At 38.5% G+C, this 27075-nt stretch overlaps 1 protein-coding gene across 1 annotated transcript in view; it reads right to left on the bottom strand.

Annotated features, from left to right (window-relative positions):
* Positions 1 to 12565: 12565 nt before the first annotated feature.
* The window catches only part of CLVS2 (clavesin 2), a 55394-nt gene continuing 40884 nt past the window's right edge, over positions 12566 to 27075 (bottom strand). The window contains exons 3-5 of the mRNA XM_069851785.1: positions 23761 to 23871; positions 20499 to 20719; positions 12566 to 13675 (exon numbers count right to left, since the gene is read on the bottom strand). Coding sequence (XP_069707886.1) covers positions 13588 to 13675; positions 20499 to 20719; positions 23761 to 23871 — 420 coding nt within the window. The 3' untranslated portion in view covers positions 12566 to 13587. The remainder of the gene's footprint in view (positions 13676 to 20498; positions 20720 to 23760; positions 23872 to 27075) is intronic.

Below are 27075 nucleotides of genomic sequence, written 5' to 3'. Positions count from 1 at the left end.
TTAATGACCCTACATAAATAATTCTTTAATTATTAGGCTATTGGAAGTCATATATACTTTCAGCCCTGTGGCAATGAGGTAAAGATTTTAATTAGAGGTCACATGAAGCCTCACTTTGTCGTGTATGTGTTTCAAATGGCCAGTCTGATCATATTGTGTGGTAACTCTGCTTTTGTAAAAAACAAGGCTATTCAGTGTCTTCAAACCACTCATGAGTTCATAGGCTTTCATCATGCCTCAAACCCTACTGGCTCTTTTCAGGGCTGAACTGTCCAAGCACATTTACTTTTCATGTGCAGATACCATTAAGTCATCTTGATTATCACTCTGAATTTTTAACTTTATTACACCCTCTCTATGTGAGTTAACACAGAACTGTACTTTCCAGTTTGACTGCCAAGAGCAGTCAACAACACTGCAAAGGGGATACAATTCTTTTTATAACACAACAACAGGTGATGTGCACTCTACTAAAGTAAATTATCTTTCAGTTGCTTAGTTGATCAGAAAGGAAGGTGAATCCTTACACTCTGGAATAATACTTAGAACATGGCATTATTTATCCAAACGCTTTACTTCCTTGCCATCAGATTTTCACTAACTTTTTCCTCCCTCTTCTCCACTCTATGTCTCTGGTGTGGTTATTTTTGCTTTCTTGATACACAAGTTACTTGTTCACCATGGTATCAAGAAATGTGCTTGGGTTTACAAGTGGTTAATACATTAGAAAGTGCTTCTGTCATGGTATGTCCAATAATTATAAGATTTTGAAAGGAAATATGGAAAATCACCAACTTGTTTATTTAATACATGCCCAAGAAGAAGAGCTCTTTGTCTGTCCTCAGGTGAGAGTGGATGAAGCAGAAATGTTGAGATAGCTGAAAAGGAAGGAAAAAAGAATAAAATTTGAATGGATGAATATGCTTATAAAGGGTTGGAGGCATATATTAATCAAATCATGACCTTCCTGAAAGTCACCTACAGCAATCTAGAGAAGCTGCACCAAAACAAAAATTAAAAAAGAAATGTTGTTCCTCAGAACAATTTATGGATTTTGAAATTATATTTGTCTCAAATTATGATGAAGTGTAAAAGTCCCAAAAGTTTTAATAGAATTTAATAATTTAATTTTGAAAGCAAACCAGATATGTTTTGTGTTTTTGTTTTAACAAATGTATTATCAAAAGAAAAATTGTATAAAAATAAATTAATTCAAACTGTGTTTTAAATTTACTTTGAAAATTAAGGTGAGATTGAAATGTTTCACAACTTCTACCTTACTACATTCAAAATCTTCAGTAGAAAAGAGCTTCTTGGACAAAGAATGACCAGTCTTGCTCAGAAGAAAATGGAAAGCAAATCTTCATGACGGAAAAAATTCAAAGGCTTAAGATAGTGTCCTTCCTCCCTGCCTCATCACACAGATGAAGGGACTTTCTGATGACCACTGATGCTGGACTACAGTAAGGAATCCAAACAGGGTGACTTTAATCATCTGTGCTCTGAAATTATGGATCTGACTTACTAGCTGTGGATGTCATGGAGGTAATTTAGCATTAACTAAACTTTTCTGAAGAGAAGTCTTGCATTTTGAGGTGGGAGTTAATTATCTGATAACTTGTTGAGTAAATCAGCAAGTGAGTTATAGCGTCCTCTTATTCTCCTTAATCTTGAGTGAAACAGTGAAAAGAACCAACATATATTTGCTATCTATGACTTATTTTGACAAAAGTCAAGCAAAAGAACACCTTCAATCTAGAAGTTTCTCTTCCCTGAGAAACTGTGGTAGTTTAACATTTGAGCTCATTCTGATACAGAACCAAATATGGCCTCAGAAGAAAACATGACCTGAGACTTCCTTCAGAAACCATACTATTAATAATTCAAGGATATAATATAACTTCAACATTAATAAGAAGAATAGTGTGTTATAAACTATCATAAAATCAATTTTAAAATCAAGAACATTTTGAAAAGAAAAATCAAAGACAAGTCATTTTAATCAAAAAAGGACTGCAAATTGAAACATTAAAATCAATATCAGTAATGCTACAAGCCCCTGGTAGTTTTCCTCACAAAATAAAAAGTCCCTTTGGGAAATTCTTCCTACTTGGAAAAGCTGACTGTTTTATTCTCTGCTTTCCCGAAATTATTTCTCTGATGGTACCAATACTTTTCTCCCTAGGGTGCAGTAGCTTTCTTCAGTGAAGCTATGTGAGAAAAATCCCACAGAAACTAAAACTCATGTACAGTACCTCTGATAAAGAAGAGGTTTATGTATCTCAAATCCAAACCAAGGAGCTTTGTTTCTATGACCCCTCATTATTTAGTGACTTTAGCTTGTGATACTAGCGCATTTCTCAAACCTGAAAGCCACAAATGTCACTCCGCAAACAAGCAGTGGTGAAAGGCAGCAGGCAGGCGCCTCTTCATTATGTGGCATCCAACAAATACACAGCTTTCCCTGACAGACATTTGTAATAGTTAAATTCTTATCTGAGCTTAAAAAAAAATTTTAAAAAGACAAAAAACTAAAACCAACCACAAATCAGCAATCATCTTACTAGTGCATGGGTTTTTTTGCAAAAGAGAAAATAATGAGAAGGTAAAACTAAGTATTTCCAGGGGAAAATACTCAAGGTAAACCACACTATTTGCATTTTATTGTCTCTGCAGAGGTGTAAATTGCTGTCATCTCAGGCTTTATATTGCACTGATAAGGTGCATCTAGGAAAGGAGAACTTGGTAGAAAATTGGCATCATTATGCTTTTCTGAGATACTTATATTTAATTATTACAAAAATACAATCTTAGAATAATAAACTGGGGTGATGGGGCTGTTAAACAGTCAAAAATAAGTGGCAGCAGCTGCAGGGATATGAAAACATCTCTTGATTAATTACCTTGAAATGCATAAAGGACCGGTCTCCCCACCTTCCCCAAAAAAACCCCAATACAAAAACCGCCTCAGCACCCATACTTAGAAAGCAGGTAACTGGCAATAAACGAAGTCTATATTCTTAAAACAGAGATCCATCTGCTTCCTTTTATAATGCAGGAACATTACCAGAGAAATTTTAAGGCAATAGGCTTTAAAGAAGAGAAGAAGCAATGGCAGCAGGTTGCACTCCCACATCCCCTGAAAACCTCAGTAAAGATCCTCCACAAAATAAAGAGGCAGAGGCTGTAGCTTACAAGAATTACAACTTCAGGTCAATCTCAGTTAATACCTGAATTTTAATTAATCCACTGAAGCTGCAGCTGCTTCTACATTTTACTAAAGCCTTATAACATGGCAGTTTTCTCATAATGAGAAATTAACAGTAGGCTAAATGCACTTTTCCATAGCATGGTCTCCTATGAACTCAGCTGATTTACAGGTATTACTAGCAGTAACACTCTTTTCAGTGCTGGATTTTATTTCATGAACAATTTTAGTCTATAATGTTTTTCAAATTAGACTATGCATCAAATGTTTCTAATGACAATATAATAACATAAGAAGCTATTATGGTTTAGTACACTTGTACAGCTGTGCATCACCTTGATGTACCATATAGGCTGAGATCCATGGCTACAGTATTTTTAAAGAAGAAAACAAAGCCACACGTGAAGCATTATATTAAAAAAAAGATCAGTATAAGCTGTGGTATGCCAGTTCCATGTTTCTTTTCTAGTTTATTTTTTTGTTTTCTTCAAACAAGATGCTTTATCTCTTCTTGAGGTCTTTGCTATATGAGCACTAAAAAGATCCAATAATAATAATAATAATAATAATAATAATAATAATAATAATAATGTAAAGCAAAAAAAAATTCCAGTTGATAGTATAGTGCACAGTTGTACTTTATTCTAAGCTCTTTAAAATGTAGATTATTTTTGTTAGTTTTCGGTAGCTTGATCTGAACTGTAAAAGTTTATGTGCATTAAAAATAGAGAAAGAATTGTAAAGTTTTTGAATATGTTGACATTTTCCACCATTGTGTTAATTTAGAAACTAATTAAAAGCTTCATATTTCAAATTCAAATTTTATAAATTTTTCATTTAAACATCAAACTAAAAGACAAATTGATTCTTTTTTGACCTTAAGATCAGCATTTTGACTGCTTTTTCATCAGTTTTGGCCTTTATGAAGTGATTCTAGGAACTAGATTTGTAAGATCAGTTTGATTCTTACTTTGTTGCTTCATGAGGAAGAAATTACATGTCTATTTAAAAAAAAATGTTTAATTCCAGAGAAATTATCAAGTATTACAATTAACTCTTTCCTCTAGCATTACCACAGCTAGAAATAAAATTTAAATGATGATATTTCATGAAGTCTTTTTTTCATTATTAATTTTTTTCTGTAACTTGGGGAAGAGGCAAAGTGTTAATTTTTTCACAAAAGGCAAAAGTTAAAAAGTTGCAGCTCTCAGTACAGCTGTGCAACATACTCTCAGTTTCTCCAGAATGAGGGGGCGGGGAGGGCAGCAAAGACAAGCAGACACGTACACAAAAACACACACATGCACACACTAGGATCACATTGTTTTCAGGGGCAAGCAGTCTAGCAACATACAGATGGATAGTGGTCGTAACTCAAAGTGCTATAGTGAAGTATTGCAGCAAACCCCACCAGCTTATAGGGGCTTTAATGTTGCTCTGTAAGAGGTAAGTGGGGGCTCTCAAAGGGAGCAGAGAGATGTATGGACATATATCTTGTTACAACTGTAATGATGAAACGCACTCTTGTGCAGCAATGGCTTTATATACCGTATACAACAATGCAGTGCATTGGAAATGAAGGGCTACATTCCCATGTAGTTGAGAAAACACTGATATTTTTTCAACACGGCAATTGGAAAATCTGTACTTCTTTGGAAGATACACCTTGCGGAACTGGCATAAAGAATGCATCTGAATATACCACTGAGATTAACTGTGAAACCAAAAGCTACTGCAGTCTATTTTTCTCTTTCTCAATTTGTGTAAACCAAAACTAAAGTATGGAAAATACACAGAAAATATGAATAAGTGTCCTTGTGCCTAATCTAAGAATACTACAGAAAGGACATTGGAAAAGCACATGAACACAACTATCATTTACTGAGTCCCTCCCTCCAAAGAAAAATAAAATCTAGAATTAAATATGGTCATTCTACAGTCACTGCTTCAATGTCACATAGACTGTTCAGTCCTACCCTGGTTGCTCTTTCCTGAGAATATCAACACTTCCCTAATGGAAAGGACATCTCTGTGAGGAGCCAGTATTACTTCTCCCTCACACGGCATCAAAAGAAAGTCAATGAACATGAGGTGACGCTAGGGAATACAGAGCAGAAGTAGTTAATAGACAGGAGAGTAGGAAATATCTTTGAGGGGAAAATGAGCTTTTCTTGTGCTGCATCTCTGCATGATCTTCATCTGTGAGGACATTCACGACCTGCAAACTTCCAAGAAGTGACAGCTCACAAGGGTATTGTAAGCACAGAATACGTTAGCTCTCTAAAACTTACAGTTGGGTGGAAAGAGATATTCCATGCTAGCAGAAAAAGACTTAAATGCTGATATACCACTCAGTTATTCCTCATTTTTCTTTCAAAGCCCTAATAAAAAGCAAGTACAGTTCATCGAATTAAAATACAACTTCTGTACATATTTTAGCACAAGCAAGCCAGACAAACACTCTCATGTACAAACACAAAAATATATATGTATTTTAATTTTCATTTGGTCATATTTTATTTAACAGAATGTCATTCTTCCTCAGTAAACAACAATGATTTAGTGTAGTAGTACTCTCCAAAGCAGCCCATTTTTCACAGAGACTGATGATATTTAAATATACATGGTTCACAAAGTCGCTTAAACTTCAGATTTTAGCTTGGAACACAATAGACTAAAAGTAACCATCTTACTCGGTTCAAGAATAAAATTCAAACTGACAACAAGTCATGGAAAGAGAACAGTTATTGAAACTATACACAGAGAGAAGACGATTGATAGACTTGTCCTGGCTTTACAAATCTCAGACCCCCTGAGTCCTAACAATACTAAACTGAGAAAAAAACAGTTTTTATCCTGAGGATATAAGCACTGTTTTCAAATTACTCCTGCAATTTAATTTTGGAATTTTTGATATAGTGCTATAGTATTTTCCATAAGGCTCCAAAATGGATTGTTGCATGCAAAGAAAATTTATTCACTTGTTACTGTTATGCAAATCCTACAGATCACAAGAGCCTTAAGGCACAGATAGCCAATCTAGCAATTCAGATGTCACCATGACTAGCTGTTAATCATTATTCTCATAACAGAATTGTATTAATAGATTATGTGACTGCTTTTATATTTGCATGAGTGCAGAATCAACAGAGTTAGTGTGAGTCATGCACAACCATCACTGGGACAGGAGTACTTCCATAATCTGCTGTTGCTTAAATTTTGGGGCAGTAGTCTCTACTTGAAGATAATTAACAGTCAGGGGAAAGTAACATCTTAAATCACAAAAGCTGTGTCAGATGACAGTCTATCTAGACCTGTGCAGACTCCTAGACAGTCTCTTGTTTTGTATTCCTCTATGATGAAGTCAGCTGTTGGCTCTCATATTTCATTTCATCCCATTATTAGAGATTTGTATATGGGAAATACTTAAAATAGTCATCCTTGAGCTCTAGTCTGCAGATTATCAGGGTCATGGGGTTCTTTTTTCAGTTTTCTCAAGTTATTAATAGAATAAAGTATGTACAGAAGACAGGATGTGATTGAATACAAGGGGTTAGGAGAAAAAAGGATGCAGAACTGTGTAGGTTTTGTAGGAAACACCTTGCACTACAGCCCATAGGGTGAAAGAGCTAGAGAAACAGATGATTTTCAAGTGACATTATTGTCAAGTTGAATACTAGTTAACTGCAAAACTATTTTTTCTTTTTTAAATAGTGTCAGGTATACTCCTATATGCATACCTCTGAATATGTTCATAGTTTTAGAATCCAGTTTTCTACTATTTAATTCCTTCTGCCACTGAAGCATGAAAGATGCACACGAACCTCAGGGAAAACCATATTTAAAGGAAAGTGATTATACAGTAAGTCTCATCAAGGGACAAAACCCTGAAACTTTTTCTAGTTATCATAACCTTATGTATTACTTTTAACAATCACTGATTTAATATTTTTAGACATTAAGTGTAATGTTCAAAGTTGTCAGTTTCCTTTAAATCATCTCCACTCTGAATGACTAATGGCTATGATTAACATCACCAGCAGGACTGTTTAAAGACACAGGACACAGATCACCAGCTACAGCTCGAAGGCTGCATAATTAGCACAAGACACTGAGTTGCGCAGGGGATATTCCCACACCACATACACTCACAGCCTTCTACACAAAGTATGTGTTGCTGTTGCTGTCAGCGCAAGACAGGCTTTAATCCAAGCAAGTGCTGAATTCTCCCACAAATATATCTCTGCAGCAGGGACTTGCAGAATACATCCCTCCCTTCTCCTCCCATGGACAGATTGTTGAACATTAGCTTTCCAGATCCTGCATGTTATGATACCCACATCCACCACGGAAGCAACAACAGCAGAGGCAATTCATGCCTGGCAGGAGAGTAGGAGTCAGTTTTACATAGATCAAAAGCAATTTTGTGTTGGAAAGAGAGAACGATGTTATCTTTCCCTTTTGAGGACAGATGAGTGGTGGGGGTTGTACATACTCTCTTACAGCACAAAGCAAGTGAAAGCCTCCCTCAGCATTACATTAAAATGACTGATCCATTCACTCCAATTCCCTATTGCTTTTTTCTTCACAGGACTCAGACTCTTCCTTACAGGCCTGTGGCTCCTTTCCTACTCTTCCTGCATGACTTCTTCAGCCAGGCAGAATATGACTTTTCTCATATTCCTTTGGCTACCAGGTGTGAGTCAGCCTGGTGTCCGTGTCCAGATGAAGATCTAGTGGCATGCAGTGACCCATTAATCCATGATCACAAGCTCAGCTACTGCACCTGCAATTTGGCATGGTAACTTAAGCATTTTCTAAAGATGCAAGAAACCCCACAATGGCCATACAAGGTAGATCATGTGAAAAATAGGAACTCTGCTCATAATGCAGGTGAGGTACACAAGGTAGGCTACTAATTCCCTACTTGGAAGCGTTCATACAAGTACTCTCAGATAATTTTTGCCATTCACTTGAGTTTCCTCTGCAGACTTGCTTGTTTTTTATTTTAATTACTGTGCTTTATCATCTTCTGTTATCTTTTTCTGGCTTTTTCTCCTCCTTAAGTTTTTATTAGCCAAGGGACCTGATTTGAGATGTCTAACTTTAGACACTGATATGTGTTCCTGATGATGAAACAGTCTCTTTAAGGAATCACAGTGGCATTACCTTATCAAATACAAATCCTAATTAACCCTTGCCATTTGTCTGCAGCAAAGTGACAGATAAGTCAATTCTCTAGGAGTGAATTCTCCACTCCATCAAAGTAACACCATGAGTTCAGATTCTGAACTCACTCCAGAAACTTCTGTTTTCTTTCTATTTTAAACTCACGCTATGCAAGTTTTACAAGTCTGTTACTAATTAAAGCAATTTATATACTGGAAACACTGGAGAAAAGTGACAAAGTAGTGGGAGCTCGTGACCTATGTTTCAACTTCACCACTGCCCAAAATACAACAAGTTGTTATTTTTAACAGCAAAATCACTTTGCAGATTATTCGAGATTCCACAAGCTGATAGGAAAAAATTCCCACAAGAATATAAGCTGTGATGCAGACTGAAGGGTGTGTCCAAGTCAATGTGCTCAATACAGACCCTTGACAGGGAATCATTCAAGGTTACAAGGCAATATAAGATGTGGGGTCCAATCTATCCAGTTTGCAGCTCCTTTTGCGCTCACTACAGCATGCCTCAATATGTCAGCATAGCAGATCACCCCTGGTCTGTAAAGGTCTCGTTGTAAAACATTTAGATAGGTTCCTAAAGGCATGACTGAATCAACAACCAGACTTTCTTCTCACACAAAATAGGGACAGGCTATTTTCTCTACCGCAGTTCAAAACAGACTAAGTGATCAAAGTGCCATTTTTGGTGTATATAAACACAATGTGAATGTCTTCCACTGAGATTTTAGCACTGGCTATGTTTCTGTTTTACTACCTCAGAAATGGGATAACTATTATTTTACTGATTTCATAGTGTGCCTGTAACCTTGTGGACAAAAGTACTATTTTCAGCACCGCAAATACATGCTCATAAGCTACTTGCAAAATGCCTTTCTTTAGAGGGACATGACACAGCTAGCCATGTGAGTAAGTGATTTTTCAGTACAATCCTTTGAGACCTTCACTATTACCTTTCATATTGATATTTACTTTCCAAATTTGTCCTGGTACCCAATGCTGTCAATATCTCACCTGGGCATTCCCCATGGACAAATAGAGATTATCAGAACCAAACTCAGCACTCCTCAAATCCTATTTTAATAATCTAAACAAAATCCTGAAGCCTGATACTGAGTCTTTCTTTCTTCCGTGCTCTTTCAAACATAACTTTTTCAAAAATCTTAACAAATACGTACACTGATAATAACATAAACAATATAATAACAAGAACATGACCAAGGCTTATTGCAAAGTGTTTCTCAGTTAATTCTAAATACTAGTTCTTATGACACTTGGCAAACTTTTTAATTCCCCAAACAGAACAAGTAAATAATGAAAGGCATGAACAAAATACTGTCAGGTTACAATTTTGTTAGGTAAGGTGCTTAGGCTTTGCTGTGACTGTGATTAAACAATATAAAGAGCATTTCATGCAAGGTACTGAGCTAAAACAATTCTTTAAAAGACGCATTAAAGCAAATCTGCTTCTCCACATATCAATGACCTCTTCAGGTCCCTTCTACTCCATTTTCTTTAATTCTGTTTAGTTTATGAAAGTCTCTACAAATACCCTTTGTGACTAGGCATAGCATGTTTGTAGAGTGCAAAACATCTTTTTAAATATGCTATACAGTAAATTTACATTTATGTAAAGATATCTTAAAGCTATTTTACAACTAAGAACTATTGGGAGCCTGTGTATTTATTGGAGCTTAGTGGGACTGATTACCTGCCTTTTTTATGAAGCCAAGAGACTACTGACATCTTGGATTACAGGAGGAAGGCTCTGGGCATGGAAGTTTCCATTTTCCATATATTTTTAAACATTTTTTTTCATGGAAAAAAAACATTTTAAACATTTTTTTTCATTTAAGGGGACATGTTTAGATCTTGCCAAAGACCTGAAACTATCAATTTGTACACTTTTTATTTCCTCCTCCTTTTATTTTCACTTAGTTGCTTGGACAGGTATATCCAGTTTTTCCACTAAGTTCCATATATTGCAGGATATTTCTCTCATATGCATATCAGCATGCATAATTACAACAAAGTTTATTCTACCCAATACACAACAAAGGTAAGAAATCAACAGGAATTTCTCCCAAGCATTTGGATTCTATATTTACCACTTCATTTTTTCTATAAAAATTAGACATCAATTCTTACCATAATAAAGATCAGAAAAAGTGTTCAGTCCAAATTTAATCTATTACAAATTGACCTATCTATAAAGATTTTCTACAAGACGCAAGGGAAATGTGGAAACTCTTTATGTACTCTGATGCATAAAAGAGAAATGCCTTCACAGAATACAGAGAGCATGTATAGGATAGTTATTTTTCTTACCCATTTTCATATTCTTATCCAATGTCACAACTGCCAGTATTTGTTTCAGTGAAATAAAAGCTGCAGCCAAGAAGACCTGTAGCCCAACTCTTTAACAGTGAGGATCTTTTGGGAAATGTAGGTTTGTTCTTGGTGAAAGATGAGTTCCCAGTTACACAAAATTGTAATATATCCTACTTTCACTTTCTAGAAAGAATATATTAATACTCGTTAACTTGAAGTTGAAATCAGGCATCAGAAAAAAATTACATAAATTACAGCTAAGAGCATAAATAAAGGATTTGCAAACAAAAAAATTCTAAGCCTTGTAGAGTTGAACAGATATGTTTGCCAATAAAATTGCTCTGTGGGGATGTAAGAGGTGTTTGCATTTATTTCACCAGACAGACAGTGTACTCTCAAATCAGTGTTGTGCTGGTTTACACCACGGTTTGGCCCAGGTATCCAAAAGCATCCATGAAGATTTTGATCACCATTGTGTTACAGTTTGCATACATATGAAATACTGACTAAATCCTCAAGCCCTTACAAGAAGAAAATTTCTGCTGATGTTAGAGTTTTGTCTGATAAGTATTTAAAAATCAGATCAATGGCAACATACTATTCTACTAACCAGAAATGTGGATATATATAACATACATTCAAATATGGCACTTATGCAAACTCCAGAGACACATCTCACCTGCCCATGATGTTACAAGGTATGCGAAAAATGGGACTGAATAAATAATATCTAAGAATTCATCAAATTTTCTAGTCTCTCAAACCATAGAAGTAGTATTACAGCAGCTTCCACTACTGAAAACTTGTGGGACAAACTGAAAAGATGTTCAGGCTCCATATCGTTTCTCTTCACATTTCATAACACATATCATGAAAATAGGAAAGCAGAATGCAATGACTTGTTCAGACAAGTTCCTGCAATGTGATGGCATGTTGGGGCATACACTATTTATCAGCATTGCTAACGAACTATGAGGCAGGAAAGCTTTATCTGTATGCTGCCTGGGCTAATCAAAGGTGACGCTGGAAGAGACAGGGTTGTCTCAGCCCTGAGAAATGCCAAAACTGCCACCAGAGGAGTTACAGCTAAACTCTGAGATGACACGCTTCCAAGATTTTACTCTCTGCTCTCTCTTAACTTATCTCAGTCTACTGAATCCTGTAGTTGCAATCATCCTGGGCAAAGAGAGATGACCTAGAACCAGTGACTTAAAAACTTCAGCGATGACTGAAGTGATGGAAGAAATTCTTTAAACTCTGGCACTTGGGAAGGAGGGTTACTGTGAGCCATCTCCTCCACTGTGGTCAGTGTGTTCTTAACTAACCTCTGCATTGCCCAGACATGCTTTTAAAGTACCTCTCACTATAGAGATGTCTTGGTGGGCACCCAGTGTCTTCTCACTCCAATTGCAGAGTGAAGCCCTAATAAGAAGATACATTCTTGACTCAGCATACAACAGGCTGCACACATCAGCCAGCACATAAAGATGACACAGTCCCTGTGTTTCAGCTGATTTATCCAAACCCTAGCGAAACATGTTGCCCTTTTGAGGTAAAATGTATTTCTCTATTATGGCACATGTTCAATATATACAGTCACACTACAAACAAAACAGAAGTGTCCTAAACGCATAGGCTGAGATGTTTGACTACAACTTATTCATATTAATCCTTACTTGAAGTGGGATGCTGTTGTTCTATGGAAAGTTTTACTATATTAATAATGACATTGTCTCAATATACAATCTATAATATAGCTAAGTACATTGAAGTATGATTTCTTGTATAAACCTTCAATTAAATATACTTATCTAACAATGTCACCTTGTATGTTTGTCCAAGCTTGGTAAAAATATATATATGTATTCAGTCTCCCAGTGTACAGCATTCTTTCAGTGACGAACTTTTAACCTCTGATACCAGGCTTTACTTTCAAATACTGGTTGTTACACTGTATTTAAAGGACTATTTTCACATTCCAAGGGTGAACAGAGTTCTGGGAAAATTCTTGATGTGCACTCAAAATGCAAGAGAAGTAACTCCAATGTGTCCCAAATTACAAAACCCAGATTAGGGTAACAAACCAGGTTACTTGTGAACTGTAAATGAAAAGTTAAGGAAGAAACCTCTCAGATCCATACAGCCAAACAACAAAGCTGTCAAAGAGTTGGTTCCAGCTCATCTGTTATCTTTTTCACAATGCTACATGGTTCATGCTAATTCACAATCCTAAGCCACCATGTTATTTGGGAAATTAATTCCTACAGTTAGGAAATATTCAGCTGATTACAGTATCTCCAAGTTCTTATATTCCCTCTTTATCTTTGCACACTACATGAGCATTGCAGAGAGAAAACAAAATAGCAGTCAATACACTAGCTGCAATATGGCTTCCCATGAGAAAGACAACATTTAATTGGCTTTGATATTTTTCCTTGTCCAGTATGCATTTCTCTGTGTGCATGTGTGTGCGTGTATAAGTGTGCACATGTTTTCTTCCCTTTTTTTATGGTGCACTTCACTGACATATTTCATAGTCACTCATATCCATAGTATTTGTTTGCCATGATTTACAAAGTCAAAGTGGAGGATTATATTGTATTTACAAACTAGTTGGCACTTACAGAATAAATTATTGATTCCTCCTTTTTTATTTAGTTTTATTTTCCTTTTTTCACCTCTTCTTTTTCACCCCAGGGCATCCCGAATTCAAGCAGAATAGAAGAACCTGCTGCCTGCTGCCATTATGCTACATTAACAAGAGTAAATAGGATTCCAGCTGGTACAGTCTTTCCCAATGGTTTGTTTGCTGCTGAGAGGCAGTGCCTTCCACCTCAGTTCATGTCCAATGCTCAGGAACTGTTAGTCAAGTGAAAGCAAAGGCTGCATGTTTTCTTCCTCACTCTTATCCATGCGTTTCAGCACCCCAGGATCCACAACCGACTGAGACCTGCAGAGGAATAACATTTATTTGACATTTCCAGATCAAGACAAATGAGCGTTAACCTCAGCTTTCTTTTTTCTTTTTTTTTTTTTATTTTAATCTCTGACAGTGCTTAAAAATAACGGTGCAGCATTACCCAAGCATCTGATCATTGCACGTGGTTAGAAAATACCCTCACGAAGTGATTACATGGTTCTAAAGGGCTCAATGCTGGTTTGTGGGCATAGGAGCAAAAAGTGGAATACAGCGGATTCTGTTTTCTCCTGCGGCACAAGATGCATCCTCAGCACTCAACACAGGACAAACTAAGCTGTCTTTTGTACTGACTTAAGCACTGACTCTCCCTACCAGGAGGTTATATGGCACCAGGCTGGTAAAGAAGGTACAAATCAGTCACTCAGACAGCTAATGGTAGACTGCAAATGGTGGCATTAGCTGGAAGCACAACTTGCTCCTCTTCTGAACAGTACTCAAATACAACAGCGTGAGAACCTAGGCCAACCCTAGGGAATGCTGCCTTGGCCAGCAGGATTTCTGGAGCAGCAGACACATCTGTCAAACTCACTTAGCAGCTCAGCTATCAATCAATGACAGGGCCCAAGGAATAGCAGGAAGATGTCCCCCTGGGAGCACGGCGAAGAGAAGCGTGGCAAAGAGGAGCAGGGCAGTTTGAGCGGCAGTTTGAGCAGGCAGGGCGAGAAGGCAGGGCGCGGAGAGGACCTAGAGACTAGACAGAAGACACCGAGGACCATGGTGGCCACCTGGCAGAAGATTAAAGCTGCTCCATGTGCTGCAGCAGGCAGGGTGGATGCTGCCACTCAGCCAGAGCCACAGTGGGTGCAGGCAGCTACCCAGACCCTGGGCTGCAGGCAGTGCCCCCCTCCCACACCGGCTCGTGCCTCTGTTACTGGCTCCACTTGTGAAAGCTGCGCTTGAGTGGGGAAACTCCTTCACATGGTGGAGGAGTTAAGGGAGGAGGTAAAGAGGCTGAGGACCATCAGGGAGTGTGAGAGGGAGATAGACCAGTGGAGTAGTGCCCTCTCACTAACTCAGCAGGCTGCTGGAGCTGGTGTGTCCAAACACCATCCACCTGCAAACTGCAAGGTTGGGGGAACAAGAGATGGGGAATGGCAGCAAGTTCCTGCCAGGTGAAGGAAACCTGCTCCCCTCACCCAGACACCAAAACCCCAGATCCCCCTGGTGAACAAGTACCAGGTGCTGCAGGTGGAATCCTACCCTGAGGATGAGCATGATGGCTCCCACAGCCTAGAATCCTTCCCTAGGCTGCAGCATCCTCAGAAAAAGATAAAAACATCCTCCATTAAGAAGAAGAGGAGGGTGATTGTCACAGGGGACTCCCTCCTAAAAGGAACGGAGGGACCCATTTGCAGACTGGACCTGCTCCACAGAGAGGTCTGCTGCTTACTGGGGGCATCAGTGAAGGAGGTAGCTAGAAAACTTCCTTCCCTGGTTCACGAGACAGACTACTATCCTCTGATAGTAGTCCAAACTGGTAACGATGGTCTGGTAAACAAAAAGACCAAAACCATCAAGAATGACTTCAGGGCCATTGGGAAAATGATGGAGGGCTCTGGGGCACAAATAGTATTCTGCTCCATCCCAAGGCTAAATAGAGAGGAGCTGGAAGTCAGGAAGAAGAATTCAGTCCCTCTTGGACTCGGCTGAGGGAAAGGCTGTGGATATGGTCTTCCTGGACTTCAGTAAAGCTTTTGACACAGTTTCTCACAGCATTCTGCTTGAGAAACTGTCAGCCTCTGGCCTGGACAGGCGCACACTCTCCTGGGTGGAAAACTGGCTGGATGGCCGGGCCCAGAGAGTGGTGGGAAATGGTGTGAAATCCAGCTGGAGGCCAGTGACAAGTGGGGTTCACCAGGGCTCAGTGCTGGGTCCAGCCCTGTTCAATGTCTTTATCAATGACCTGGATGAAGGCATTGAGTGCACCCTTAGCAGGTTTGCAGACGACACTAAGCTGGGTGGAAGTGTCGATCTGCTGGAGGGTAGGGAGGCTCTGCAAAGGGATCTGAACAGGCTGAACCACTGGGCTGAGTCTAATGGCATGAGGTTTAACAAGGCCAAATGCCGGGTCCTGCACTTGGGGCACAACAACCCTGTGCAGTGCTACAGACTAGGAGAAGTCTGTCTAGAAAGCTGCCTGGAGGAGAGGGACCTGGGGGTGTTGGTTGACAGTGACTGAACATGAGCCAGCAGTGTGCCCAGGTGGCCAAGAAGGCCAACGGCATCTTGGCTTGGATCAGAAACAGCGTGACCAGCAGGTCCAGGGAGTTTATTCTCCCTCTGTACTCAGCACTGGTGAGACCGCTCGTCGAATCCTGTGTTCAGTTCTGGGCCCCTCACCACAAGAAGGATGTTGAGGCTCTGGAGCGAGTCCAGAGAAGAGCAATGAAGCTGGTGAAGGGGCTGGGGAACAGGCCTTATGAGGAACGGCTGAGAGAGCTGGGGTTGTTTAGCCTGGAGAAGAGGAGGCTGAGGGGAGACCTCATTGCTCTCTATAACTACCTGAAAGGAGGTTGTAGAGAGGAGGGTGCTGGCCTCTTCTCCCAAGTGACGGGGGACGGGATAAGAGGGAATGGCCTCAAGCTCCGCCAGGGGAGATTTAGGCTGGACATTAGGAAAAAATTCTTCACGGAAAGGGTCATTGGGCACTGGAACAGGCTGCCCAGGGAGGTGGTTGATTCACCTTCCCTGGAGGTGTTTAAGGCACAGGTGGAGGAGGTGCTAAGGGGCATGGTTTAATGTTTGATAGGAATGGTTGGACTTGATGATCCGATGGGTCTCTTCCAACCTGGTTATTCTATGATTCTATGATTCTATTCTATGATTCTATGTGCCAGGGGAAGTTTAGGTTGGATATTAGGATAAGGTTCTTCACGCAGAAGGTGGTGGAGCACTAGAACAGGCTCCCCAGGGAAGGAGTCATGATGCCAAGCTTAACAATATTCAGGAAGCATTTTGGCAATGCACTCAGAAACATGGTGTAAATTTGGGGGCTGTCCTGTGCAGGGATAGGATTTGGACTCAATGATCCTTGTGGGTCCTTTCCAACTCAGGTCATTCTGTGATTGTGTAACTAAACATAGCAGAGAGGGATGGTAAGAGCAAAGTCAGTTATGACTGCAATATTCCTCCTGGTTCTCTGATTCAGCACAGAAGCTTAACACTGGTACTGGTACCCTGCAACAGCCATGTGTGAGGGAAAAAGAGTAAAACTCAACCTCCAGCAAAATCAAAATGTTCCATTAAAAATAAAGTCCACAGTGTTAAGATGGGGTCTTATATCACCTGTATCTTAGCTCATCTCAGCTCAGATACTTCTGTGGTACAATAAAATAAACCCTTGTTAGATGTTTCCTTTAGTGAGATGAATCTCATGCTAGAAATGCCTGTTTCTCTTCCTTTCTGCAAAGAAGATTTAAGATGGTTAGAGCGTGTGTACATTTCTACAATGTACCTATCTATTTTTCATCACTGAAAGCACACTGTGACTGCAGCATTGCTACAGATTTCCCCATCTGGAAAGCTACATCACAGAGTGAATTCCCCACTCTTATAAAGTGGCATCAGCCACTGAAACTTATGAATTAAGGTTGAGAGCAGGAGACAATTTGGTCTTTCTCAAAAAATGTAAATAAAACCTTCAAGAACACAAGCAAAATCAAAACTGAATTAAAGCTTAGGTGAAAACTTTAAACACAAGGATGTTTTCTAATAATACCACATTCTCTTAATCAGGTTAAAATCAAGAAAATTAGCTTTAAAAATCTGATGGTCTCTCTTGCAATAAACATAATCAAAAACTTTTAAACAAAGCTGTACAATCACCCTCATCTAGAACACTGGTCAGTTCCTTAGGTAGAAAACTAAACCACTGAATTTAAAATACTTTTTCGAAATCTTCACAAGGTATCGTGCCAAGGCAAAGGTGATTGAAAATATGCTGATGGGAAACTGTACTCCTGCAAAACGCAGTTCGTCAAGATGAAAAATGGTGTGGAAGCATACTAATTTCAAATGATTCTCCACTGAATGTAAACACTAATAGGAGATCGAGCCTTCTCCTAGGTTGCCAATGTCTGAATAGCCAAGGTTTCCAGTTTTCATCCACGGAACTGAAAATCAGGCCTCAAATTTCCAGTGAGGCAGTTCTGGCCACAAATTCCCAGGGCCTTCAAATTCCCTGATGCCACAGCAGATGTGAAAACAAAACTGCACAAACCCTGATCCCCTAAACTATGGCTTGTAAGCTTAGAGCCTTACTGCCTTGAAGAACAAGAAAAGGTTTTCATTCAGTTTTACATCAACATTTACTGTCATGTTTCATTCCATTCAGCAGCAATTCATGACTGAAGGTATACAAAAGGAAAAACATTTGTTTAAATCTACCTTCTCTCTATATCTCTCCAATAACTTTACAGATGTTACTGAATAAATTCTCACAAAACACAGTAGGACAGAGTTGTACTACAGAGCCTTATTGTAGAGGTAAGGAACCAAAGCCATGCACAGATACTTTGCAAAACTGATCAACACAGACATCTGCCCTGCGGATTAGCTGAAAACAGGATGCAGGACCCTGCAGCTCCAGCTGGGTGCCTCAGCCATGAGAGCTTTGAATGGATACACCAAAAGTTCAAGATCTCCTGTTCATATAGAGGCAAAAATTAGTAACAAAGAAATTAATTCTTAGTAGGGTTTTAGCTTAGGAGGGACTATTTTTCAGATTAGTAAACTAAATTTAAAAAGACAAGTAAAATCAAGCAAGATAAGTGCTGAGAGTTGCTAGATGCTTGTGAAATTTGTAACAGAGTACTCTGAATTTTTTAAGAGAGTATTTGTAACATACCACTCTGAGTATGGTTTCAAACTAAGAGAAATAATCTATCTGGTGCAAAATTCAAGTAAAATTTAATTTTTAATGAAAAAAGTTTACGTGTTTCAACTTAACTCTTCTATATCTGTTTTAACACAGTATGTGCACATAATATCTCAAAGTCTGGGGACTTTCTGTCCATCTTACCACCATCCCCTTCTATTTGATACTAGCATAGCAAGTCTACAAAGTATTTTTTATATCCAACAGCAGGGAAGGCGGATTCCAGAAGGTGCTGCAGGCATGTTAACTAAAACGAATGCAAAGAAGGGGAGGACATTTCAGTTCCATTTTATGTAGATACAAATCTCAACCTGATTATGTTCTGCAGCATGTCTCCTACGCTGTCAACTAACACAGACTGAAAGAATGTCAATTTTAAGTTTGTACTGACATATAACTCTGCAGGAAGGATTTTTCAAGCACAAGTTACATGAGAATAAAATAGGTAAGCATGAGAAATCATTCTTAGAGAAAGATTGAAGAATTTGGTCAATCCACTGCTTTTCCAATTTAATAACACGCTTGCCCAGGATAGTCTGGAAAAGTCTGCTCAAGAGGGTCTTCTCAGAGCTTTTCTCATGTTTTTTTTTATTGCATCCCTGGATGAAGCTATTTACTCTCATGACTTCACTCTGCAACAGTAACACTTCTCCATTTCAGCTCCTAAATTCCACCTTTCTCTCCAAAACATCTTCTCTATTGTGCTATTCTTGTATTATGTGCAAATTACATATAAATATATAGCTCACTTTTCCCCTTTCCCTGTCCCATTTTCTTCATTATTTGTGTTAACTGCATCTTTGCCACATGGCCACGGGGCCTTTTTTAACTTCTCCTTATCCAAGTTCGTTCCAATCCAGTCTCTTGCTATTCCCCACTTTCAATGCACTTTAGGGTTTTTTTCCACACAAAATCATTAAACTTCACTGCTTTTTGTTCTTAGTTATTAATATCCCTATGGCAATCTCCCATTGCTTCCTCACTATTTCCAAAAAAACATTCCCTTTTCAAAGCACATTGTCCTCCCCAACCTATGGAATATTTTCCACTTATCTTCCTGTCTGAAGAGTCTCAAAATATTTTATCCTGTTTGAACTACTTCCAGAGTCTCTCTCCTTTTTGCATCAGATGCAGTCTCCTGAAACTAAATTCTCAGCTTCACAAATTCTGACTTTATTTTAATGACTTTATATATTTTTTTCTGCCTTGCTTGTTCTTTTTGGATTCATTGCTAGGCCCACCCTTTATGAGCTGTACTTTGACTTCTGCTTCCCTGCTCAGTCTTTCCACTATCCATTTCCCCTCTCTCTTCTACTGCTCTAGCATGACTGGACTGGATTTATACACGCACTCCCACCCAAGTGAACCACCTCATCACTTCCCTAGTTAACAGAGAAGTAACTAACCTCTCCCTAGACTTTACCTGGTCTTGAATGGTAAAGTGCAGCGAGCAATTATGTGGTATTTTCTCAAAAAAAAAGAATATTAGAACAGCAGGGTGTCTGCCATACTCTAGTATAATGGTTGGCACTGATTTTTGTCCTGATTCTCCTCATTGCTTTTTCACATGTTGTGCACAGTCCCTGTGACAGACAGTTCAGGTGCTGTAAATGTCCTGGCACCTGCAGGCTAGTGGATAACAGGCACTGGGCTGTGAGAGGGAGGAAGTTAAAACCTATCATCACCATCCAGATGGGTAAAGTGGCCCCTATTTACCCTGTGCTAGCACCGTCTCTAATATTTACTGTAGGCTGGAGTGGGATATCAGATAATCTACAGTGACCTTCATAAGAAAGGGAAAAAAAGAGATAGTTGTACACAATAAAATGAGGGAATTACCTGCAACTACATAAAAGAGAAGGAAGACAAATGTTAACTTCGCAGCAACAGTAGAAAACCACAGTACCTTTAACCTACCTTTTCATAGATTTGGGAGAAAGGTCCTTCTCTATATCTTTTGCAGGAGCATTGTAGGAGTCCGCATTGCATTCACTGTCATCATCATATTCATGGTCAAGCAGTGTTCTTGCCCACGTCCCCATGTCATAGGGGGGCAACATTCCTCCAAACTCTGAAGGCAGGATCTCAGGATGTATTAGCTGATGCAGGCTGTTGAGGTTATTGCCATGCAGGAAGATCTGGATTTACACACACAGGTAAAAACAAAGCAGTATCACAAAAATCATCAAAGCTCAAATCACATCATTAGATGACATTATTAGAGGATACTGTATTGTTCCAATGTTCTGGCTATGTTGGGCTAACAGAGGTGGCCACCAAAACAGACATTGCCTATGCCTTAAGTATCACGAAAGTATGTTCATAAGCTAAAAAACTGATTAATGTGTAAATGATCTCCAACGTCTGCAGAACAAAGGGCCTAAGGAGGGTAAGAACTGATGTCAGGTAATTAGATGGACTGATGATTAGACAGACAGGCTGTCTATCTTTTGTTATTTGTTTTCCTTAAACCCATGAATTACATTAAGTAAATGAAGTACAAACATAAATAATAAATAAAATTCATATTCACTGTATACATTAAGGAATATATATTGACTTTAGGGATCCAGAATCGAGTTCTATAAAGAAGATAAACAGTGTAATGTAATAAAAACTCCACTGGAAATATTTTCTTCCTTAATAAAGTGGTACCCATAACTACTATCCGTGCTGGACAATATATCATAGATTCATAGAATCATAGAATCATAGAGCAGTTTGAGCTGGAAGGGACTTTAAAGATCATCTAATTCCAACCTCCTTGCCATGGGCAAGTACACCTTCCACTAGGTCAGGTTGCCCAAAGCTTCACCCAAACTGGCCTTGAACACCTTCAGGGTGGGGTATCCGTGACTTCTCTAGACAACCTGTTCCAGTGCCTCACCACCCTCACAGTAAATAATTACTGCTAATATCTAATCTAAATCTTCCCTCTTTCATCTTAAAACTGTTACCCCTCATCCTATCATCGCACTCCCTGATAAAAAGCACCTCCCCAGCTTTCTTGTAAACAAAAATAACAACAGTAAAATAATTCTTGTGTCAATGGTGAGGGAATAGCTGATAGACTCCTTGACACTTTCCATTAAAGTTTGGGTACACTGATTTATTTTCAGATATGCTTTATCCTTATATATGCGCGTATATTAATATAATTCCTATGACTATGAATATTTATATTTATGTTTATATTTAATCTTATGTTTTCTCCTCAGAGATCTGGACTGTGTTACGGATGAGCACTAGAAACTGAGCACTCTGGATTTGGATAGCCTTTTCCCACAGATACTAGAGGATACCTTCCACTAGAGGAAATGCCTGCTGTTGCGTATGGCTGCACAGACAGCTCACAGCACCTATTTCTAGATTAGCAGGTAAGATGGACAGGCCAGGATTCACTCTTTGGGACTAGAAGCAAGTGCCATGGCACAGTTCATAGTCAAATGATTAACTACTCCCTTCATATTCAGAACAAGCTCACTTCTTTCATCAGAGCTAAATTCAAAAGAGAAAGACAAAAAGACCAAATATATATTTGTCTTGTATTACTTATTTCAACAATCTTCCTATCAGCTGCAGAAACAAGAAGCTTAATAATATGATCATACAAACCCAGTAATGTTCTTCCATCTCAGAAAGGAATTTATCCTTTTGTGAAAGAAAAACATTAGAATATTAATGGCAAAGGTAATTAGTTTTATGGTACGTTTCCAACTGAATGTTTCACTTCTTAGCAATTGCTTTTATACATGACTAGTACTATATTTATTTGAATATAGCTATCAGTTGCAAATCTACCAGACACATTAAAAGGTACAAAAGAATACAAGATAAATGCAACAGATAAATAATGAGCCTGATAAAACTCTGAAGATAATTCTATTGGGTCAAGGTTCTTTTTACAGTCATTTGTTGTGCCTTTTATGGGTTTTTTAAAGCTGATATTAAATTTACATGCTGGACATAACTTTCACATTTTCACACTGCGTTTTGGACTGTAAATTGTATTTAGCCACCAGACTACTTACAGGTATTCACTCTTGACAACAACAGTTGTAAAAAGTCAGAGCCTCTGGCAATATATACCACTAAGTCAGGTGTCTAAATAAAAGTTTAGAAGTCAACTGATAAGAACTCATGTTCAACTGCCTTGTCACTTATTTTTAATGTTGTAACACACTCATGATCTGTATTGTACTCCCTGTTAATGCATACGCAGCAATTATCTTAAAAAGGCCTCAAACATAACTGGCACTACAATGTTCTTTGTTGGAATTGCAGTCAATTGATTGCAACTGAATCCTGCAAAATGAGTTTTCATTTGCATATTTATAACAGATATTTCATAAAAGGCTTTGTTATCTGTAGTTCAATCTGTGCATATCAAGGGCCTCTCAAGCATAACCTGTCAGTAAAAAACACCTAAACACCAAGGATCATTGTGGCTTTGTAAACTGTGTTTGAGGAAAGAAAATACAGAGCTGCCTAGAGAGCCGAACCCATTAAAAAAAACTATCACATTATTTGGAGTGTCTTTGTATGTGATGCTGATTGCATTTTCCTGGATGACAAATTTTCTGTTACTGAAATAATATCATTTTATGTGCTGTCACCATCAAGCTCAAATTTAATTGCACTGATGCAAATGCTGCAAATTCAGCAGCGTCTCAGGGACTGCTCATGCTCATGCACAGATGCGTGTACCCAAATTTCCTTTCATTGGATTTCACTCAGAGCAGTACTTGCAAACAACTATATACCAGCTGTGCGTTTTAGTTCATGCAAATGTCAAGGAAATTGCACTAGGAAAGGACTTCATACTCACTATCTTTGTTCTTAAAAGAAAGACACGAGTGTAATTTTAACAGAAATTGAATAGAATCTTAATAGAAACTGTAATGTTGGCGATATTTTTTTTTATAACCCAAGAGTAAGCATACGCTTAAAATTTAAAATAAAATTAAGTACACTGCTTGACTGTGTCCTTAAAGGGTAATACTGTATAGGCTTTTAAAACAGTTAAAGGTACTCTTTGCAATGCTATGTATTTAAATACTTTCATATATGCTATCAAATATACCAGCAAGCTGGTGTATTGTATATATCTACTTTATTATAGTATGATAAATCTGCTGACTACAACTGCGAGATAATGGACAATTAAACAGAAGAATACCCTTTTTCGTGTCTTCTCCTTTAAAAAGGGCCGTATAACTGTGTAGAGGGCATGGATATACCACGGCTGATTGACGAAATGTATTCCTCCAAACCGAGCTGGAAAACTGTCCTGTGTGTCACAAAATAAATACATACAATGTGAGTTGACTCTTAACAGAAGTTGCACATGCATCAAATAACTTTTCTTTGCTGAATACTTTTACTTTAATAATGAACCTTAAACAAGAAGAAATGTTTTTTAAAACTGTGTCCTCTCAGTTCATTTCCAACCTCTCACAAAGGAGCCACACACCCTGGACAGAGCGGTGTGTGAGCAAGCTGAGACAACTATGATATTCAAATAAAGGCACGGCATTTCTAACCTCCAGAAATGCTTTGAAGCTTTATGAATTGCCCATGACTCATATATGCAACATATTTTTCTCTTCTCCACTTCCATGGATTTTATTCATTTGCAATAGTAACCACCTCGACTCTTCTTGTCATAAAAAAGCTAGGAATATCCCTCATTTCCACATTAAAAAAAAGTATATCTAAGCTACTATTCAAAATGTCTCCAGTACTATTCATATTTCATAAAACCAAGAATGCATTAAGCATTATGCATAAACTGTAATGCAATATCCATGACATCAATTCCTATCACATATTGAGAGGCCTTCTGAGAGCTTAAATGTAAGGACAGCATATCTGTATTGAAGCAACGACTTTTTTCTCACTGAAAAACACAAGGAGCAGACAATTTGCTAGGAAAAATTCTGCATTTTCAGTTTCTAAGTCAAGAGAATATGCCAGAGGTTTTAGGAGTCTGTAGAAGGCAGATACTCTGTCCTGGAATACTATTGCCAAATTCATTCTGTGTCCTCATTTTGTCTTTGCCTGGTTCATCATATGCTCAAACAATGCAATAAGCTACTGCCGTCTCCTGTGTTGCCTAAAGTTGCAATACTAAGCAAGGAACCAAGAGGCATAAATAGGCCTGGAAATTGGCGCATGCCCCCTTTTGTTTTAGTGGGTAACGTCCAAACCTTCTCACTGTTTAGGCATACAGACTTATTAAATGAATGGTTTTCATTTGAATTTTATTCAACTGTAGGCACCCATGATAGTGACATGGATCAAAATGAGATTCCTCACAGGAGCAGCAGTTCCAATCTCTGGCTTGACGATACAGGTACAAACAAGGACATGCTTCCCCTCAACATCTCCTCCTCCTATGTGAATGCAGTAAAAGCACCTTTAGGTGTGTGTCAGTGGGATCTGAGACTCTTAAAGAGGCAGCAAATGATTAGATAGGGCACTCTGTGAAAAAAAATACATACATTGTCCCTTCAGGAGACAAGACAGCAGGGCACACAGAAGCATCCAACAGTCTAGATACAATCCATAAAGCACCATCTGAAGTATACTGCACAGATCAAGAAAAAGGGCCCAGAAAAAAAAAAAAGCACAGGCTATATTAACCAATAAAGAACTGTCAGATGAGGAAGGCAGGAAATGAAGGAAGGGAATCTTTAATGAAATGCTTCCAGTTAGGAATATAAGTTGAAAAAGTGCATGTGCAAAGCAACGTCCTTAGTCTGCGAATGTGTACAGAGCTGTGGGAATAATGAAGATGGAAAGAGTCACTTGCATCTCTCAAAAGTGCTATTCAAATACTGGCAGGCACTCATAACCCAGGGGATCTTTACATCAGGGTGCCACCAGCCTCCAAACTGCAACAACTTAGTGGCTTATCAGATGAAATATTTTTCCATGCAGGAGGCAATGCCTTAAGAATAACCAACAGGGAGGATGACAGCTAGAACACGCACCACTAACATCTGTCTGGCCACAGCACAAGAGATAATACAATTAACAGCCTATTCCATAGGTTTTCTCCAGAAACATTTGATTAACAACAGAATTGAAACAAAACAATCCTATCGCAGGACTGTACCACAGAAGCCTTGTCTTGCTAAATGCCTAGTTCCTGTCAGCACTGACTAATATCAAACAGGATGGTTGATAATTTGACATGTAACTCACCCTGTTCAATATCGTAAATCCCCAAACAGCATTTTGGGAACATGACCTCAGATGCACAAAAGGTAGTAAATTATGTCCCTATCACAGCAATCCAACAAATCCATTAGAAAGGATAAGTCATAGGATAAAACCTGAAACTTTAGTTGCAGGAGATATAATTCATCTGCTCAAGGTTGTGTTTGTTTGGTTTATCACAGCACCAGTAAAGACGTCCAGCGCAGCATGCTGTGCACTATGCACACAAGAGCATACACCAGAGCTGCAGAAGGCATCTTTTACTAGTTTCATCTAGATATCATTGAAGATATCTTCAGAGTTAACTATGGAATGGTAACTGTATTAAGTTTCATGTGGGTCAAATACTTTTTATTACGTAGGCATTATGGAACACAGCAAAGCAAACAAGCCATTCCTGGCTTCACGCTTTCTTGCATGATTTTATAAGTTTATAAATTAATACAATTGCCCAAAACCTCACAAACACCAAGTTATGAAGTGTCTGCCATGGAAACTGAGGACAATCTGTGAATAAGATTATGTCAATAGGCCATGCACACATACACAGATTCAGAGCAGAGAGCCAAAGGTATTTGTATTCTGCTGTGGGCTCAGAATGGATGACTTGTCAATATTTGGTTATTCATAAAAACATCAAATTTCTAGCAGATAAAAGGGGTATCTATAAAAAATACTCCTTTGATACCTGCACTATCTTTTTTTGCATCTTGGAATCCATTTACACAGAGGGTCATGAATACATGTGTAATGATCATCAAACAGAAAACATCATTTGATATTAAAAGCCAATTTGTCTCAGTGTTTTCCAGCAAGCCTAAAGGCATTTTCCAGAACTGACTAAAGAAGTTGGGTATTTAACAATTTCTGTGAGTGAACTGAGATGTTCAAATTCAGAGGTACTTTCTAAGGTATAATTAAGAACTTCCAACATTTGGGCCCAGAAAAAGAAAGGGTGATTTGGTCAGAATGATCCTGCATTGCACAGAGTGCTGGAACTAGAATGCAAAAGCTGCTGAATGCAGTTTCAAAACTGAATCTTAACACCTGGTGAGGAAAGAAAAAAAAAAAGTGGAATACACAACTTCAGCTGCTGGAGAAACAGGTGTCAGAAAGTTGTCTGGCTCTTCTCAGCCTTATCTGACTTCTGCATGGGGATTTGCCAGACAGATGGTCTTCCTACTCAAACAGCAGGTAGGAATTTCTTCCAAATCACTGATTCTTGTGGGTTTTTACACAGATTAAGTCACAAGCGTGGTGGCAGTCATAA

The sequence above is a fragment of the Phaenicophaeus curvirostris genome, chromosome 2 (assembly GCF_032191515.1).
Source record: "Phaenicophaeus curvirostris isolate KB17595 chromosome 2, BPBGC_Pcur_1.0, whole genome shotgun sequence".
NCBI classification, from domain to species: Eukaryota; Metazoa; Chordata; class Aves; order Cuculiformes; family Cuculidae; genus Phaenicophaeus; species Phaenicophaeus curvirostris.
This window is presented reverse-complemented; position numbering and strand designations above follow the sequence as displayed.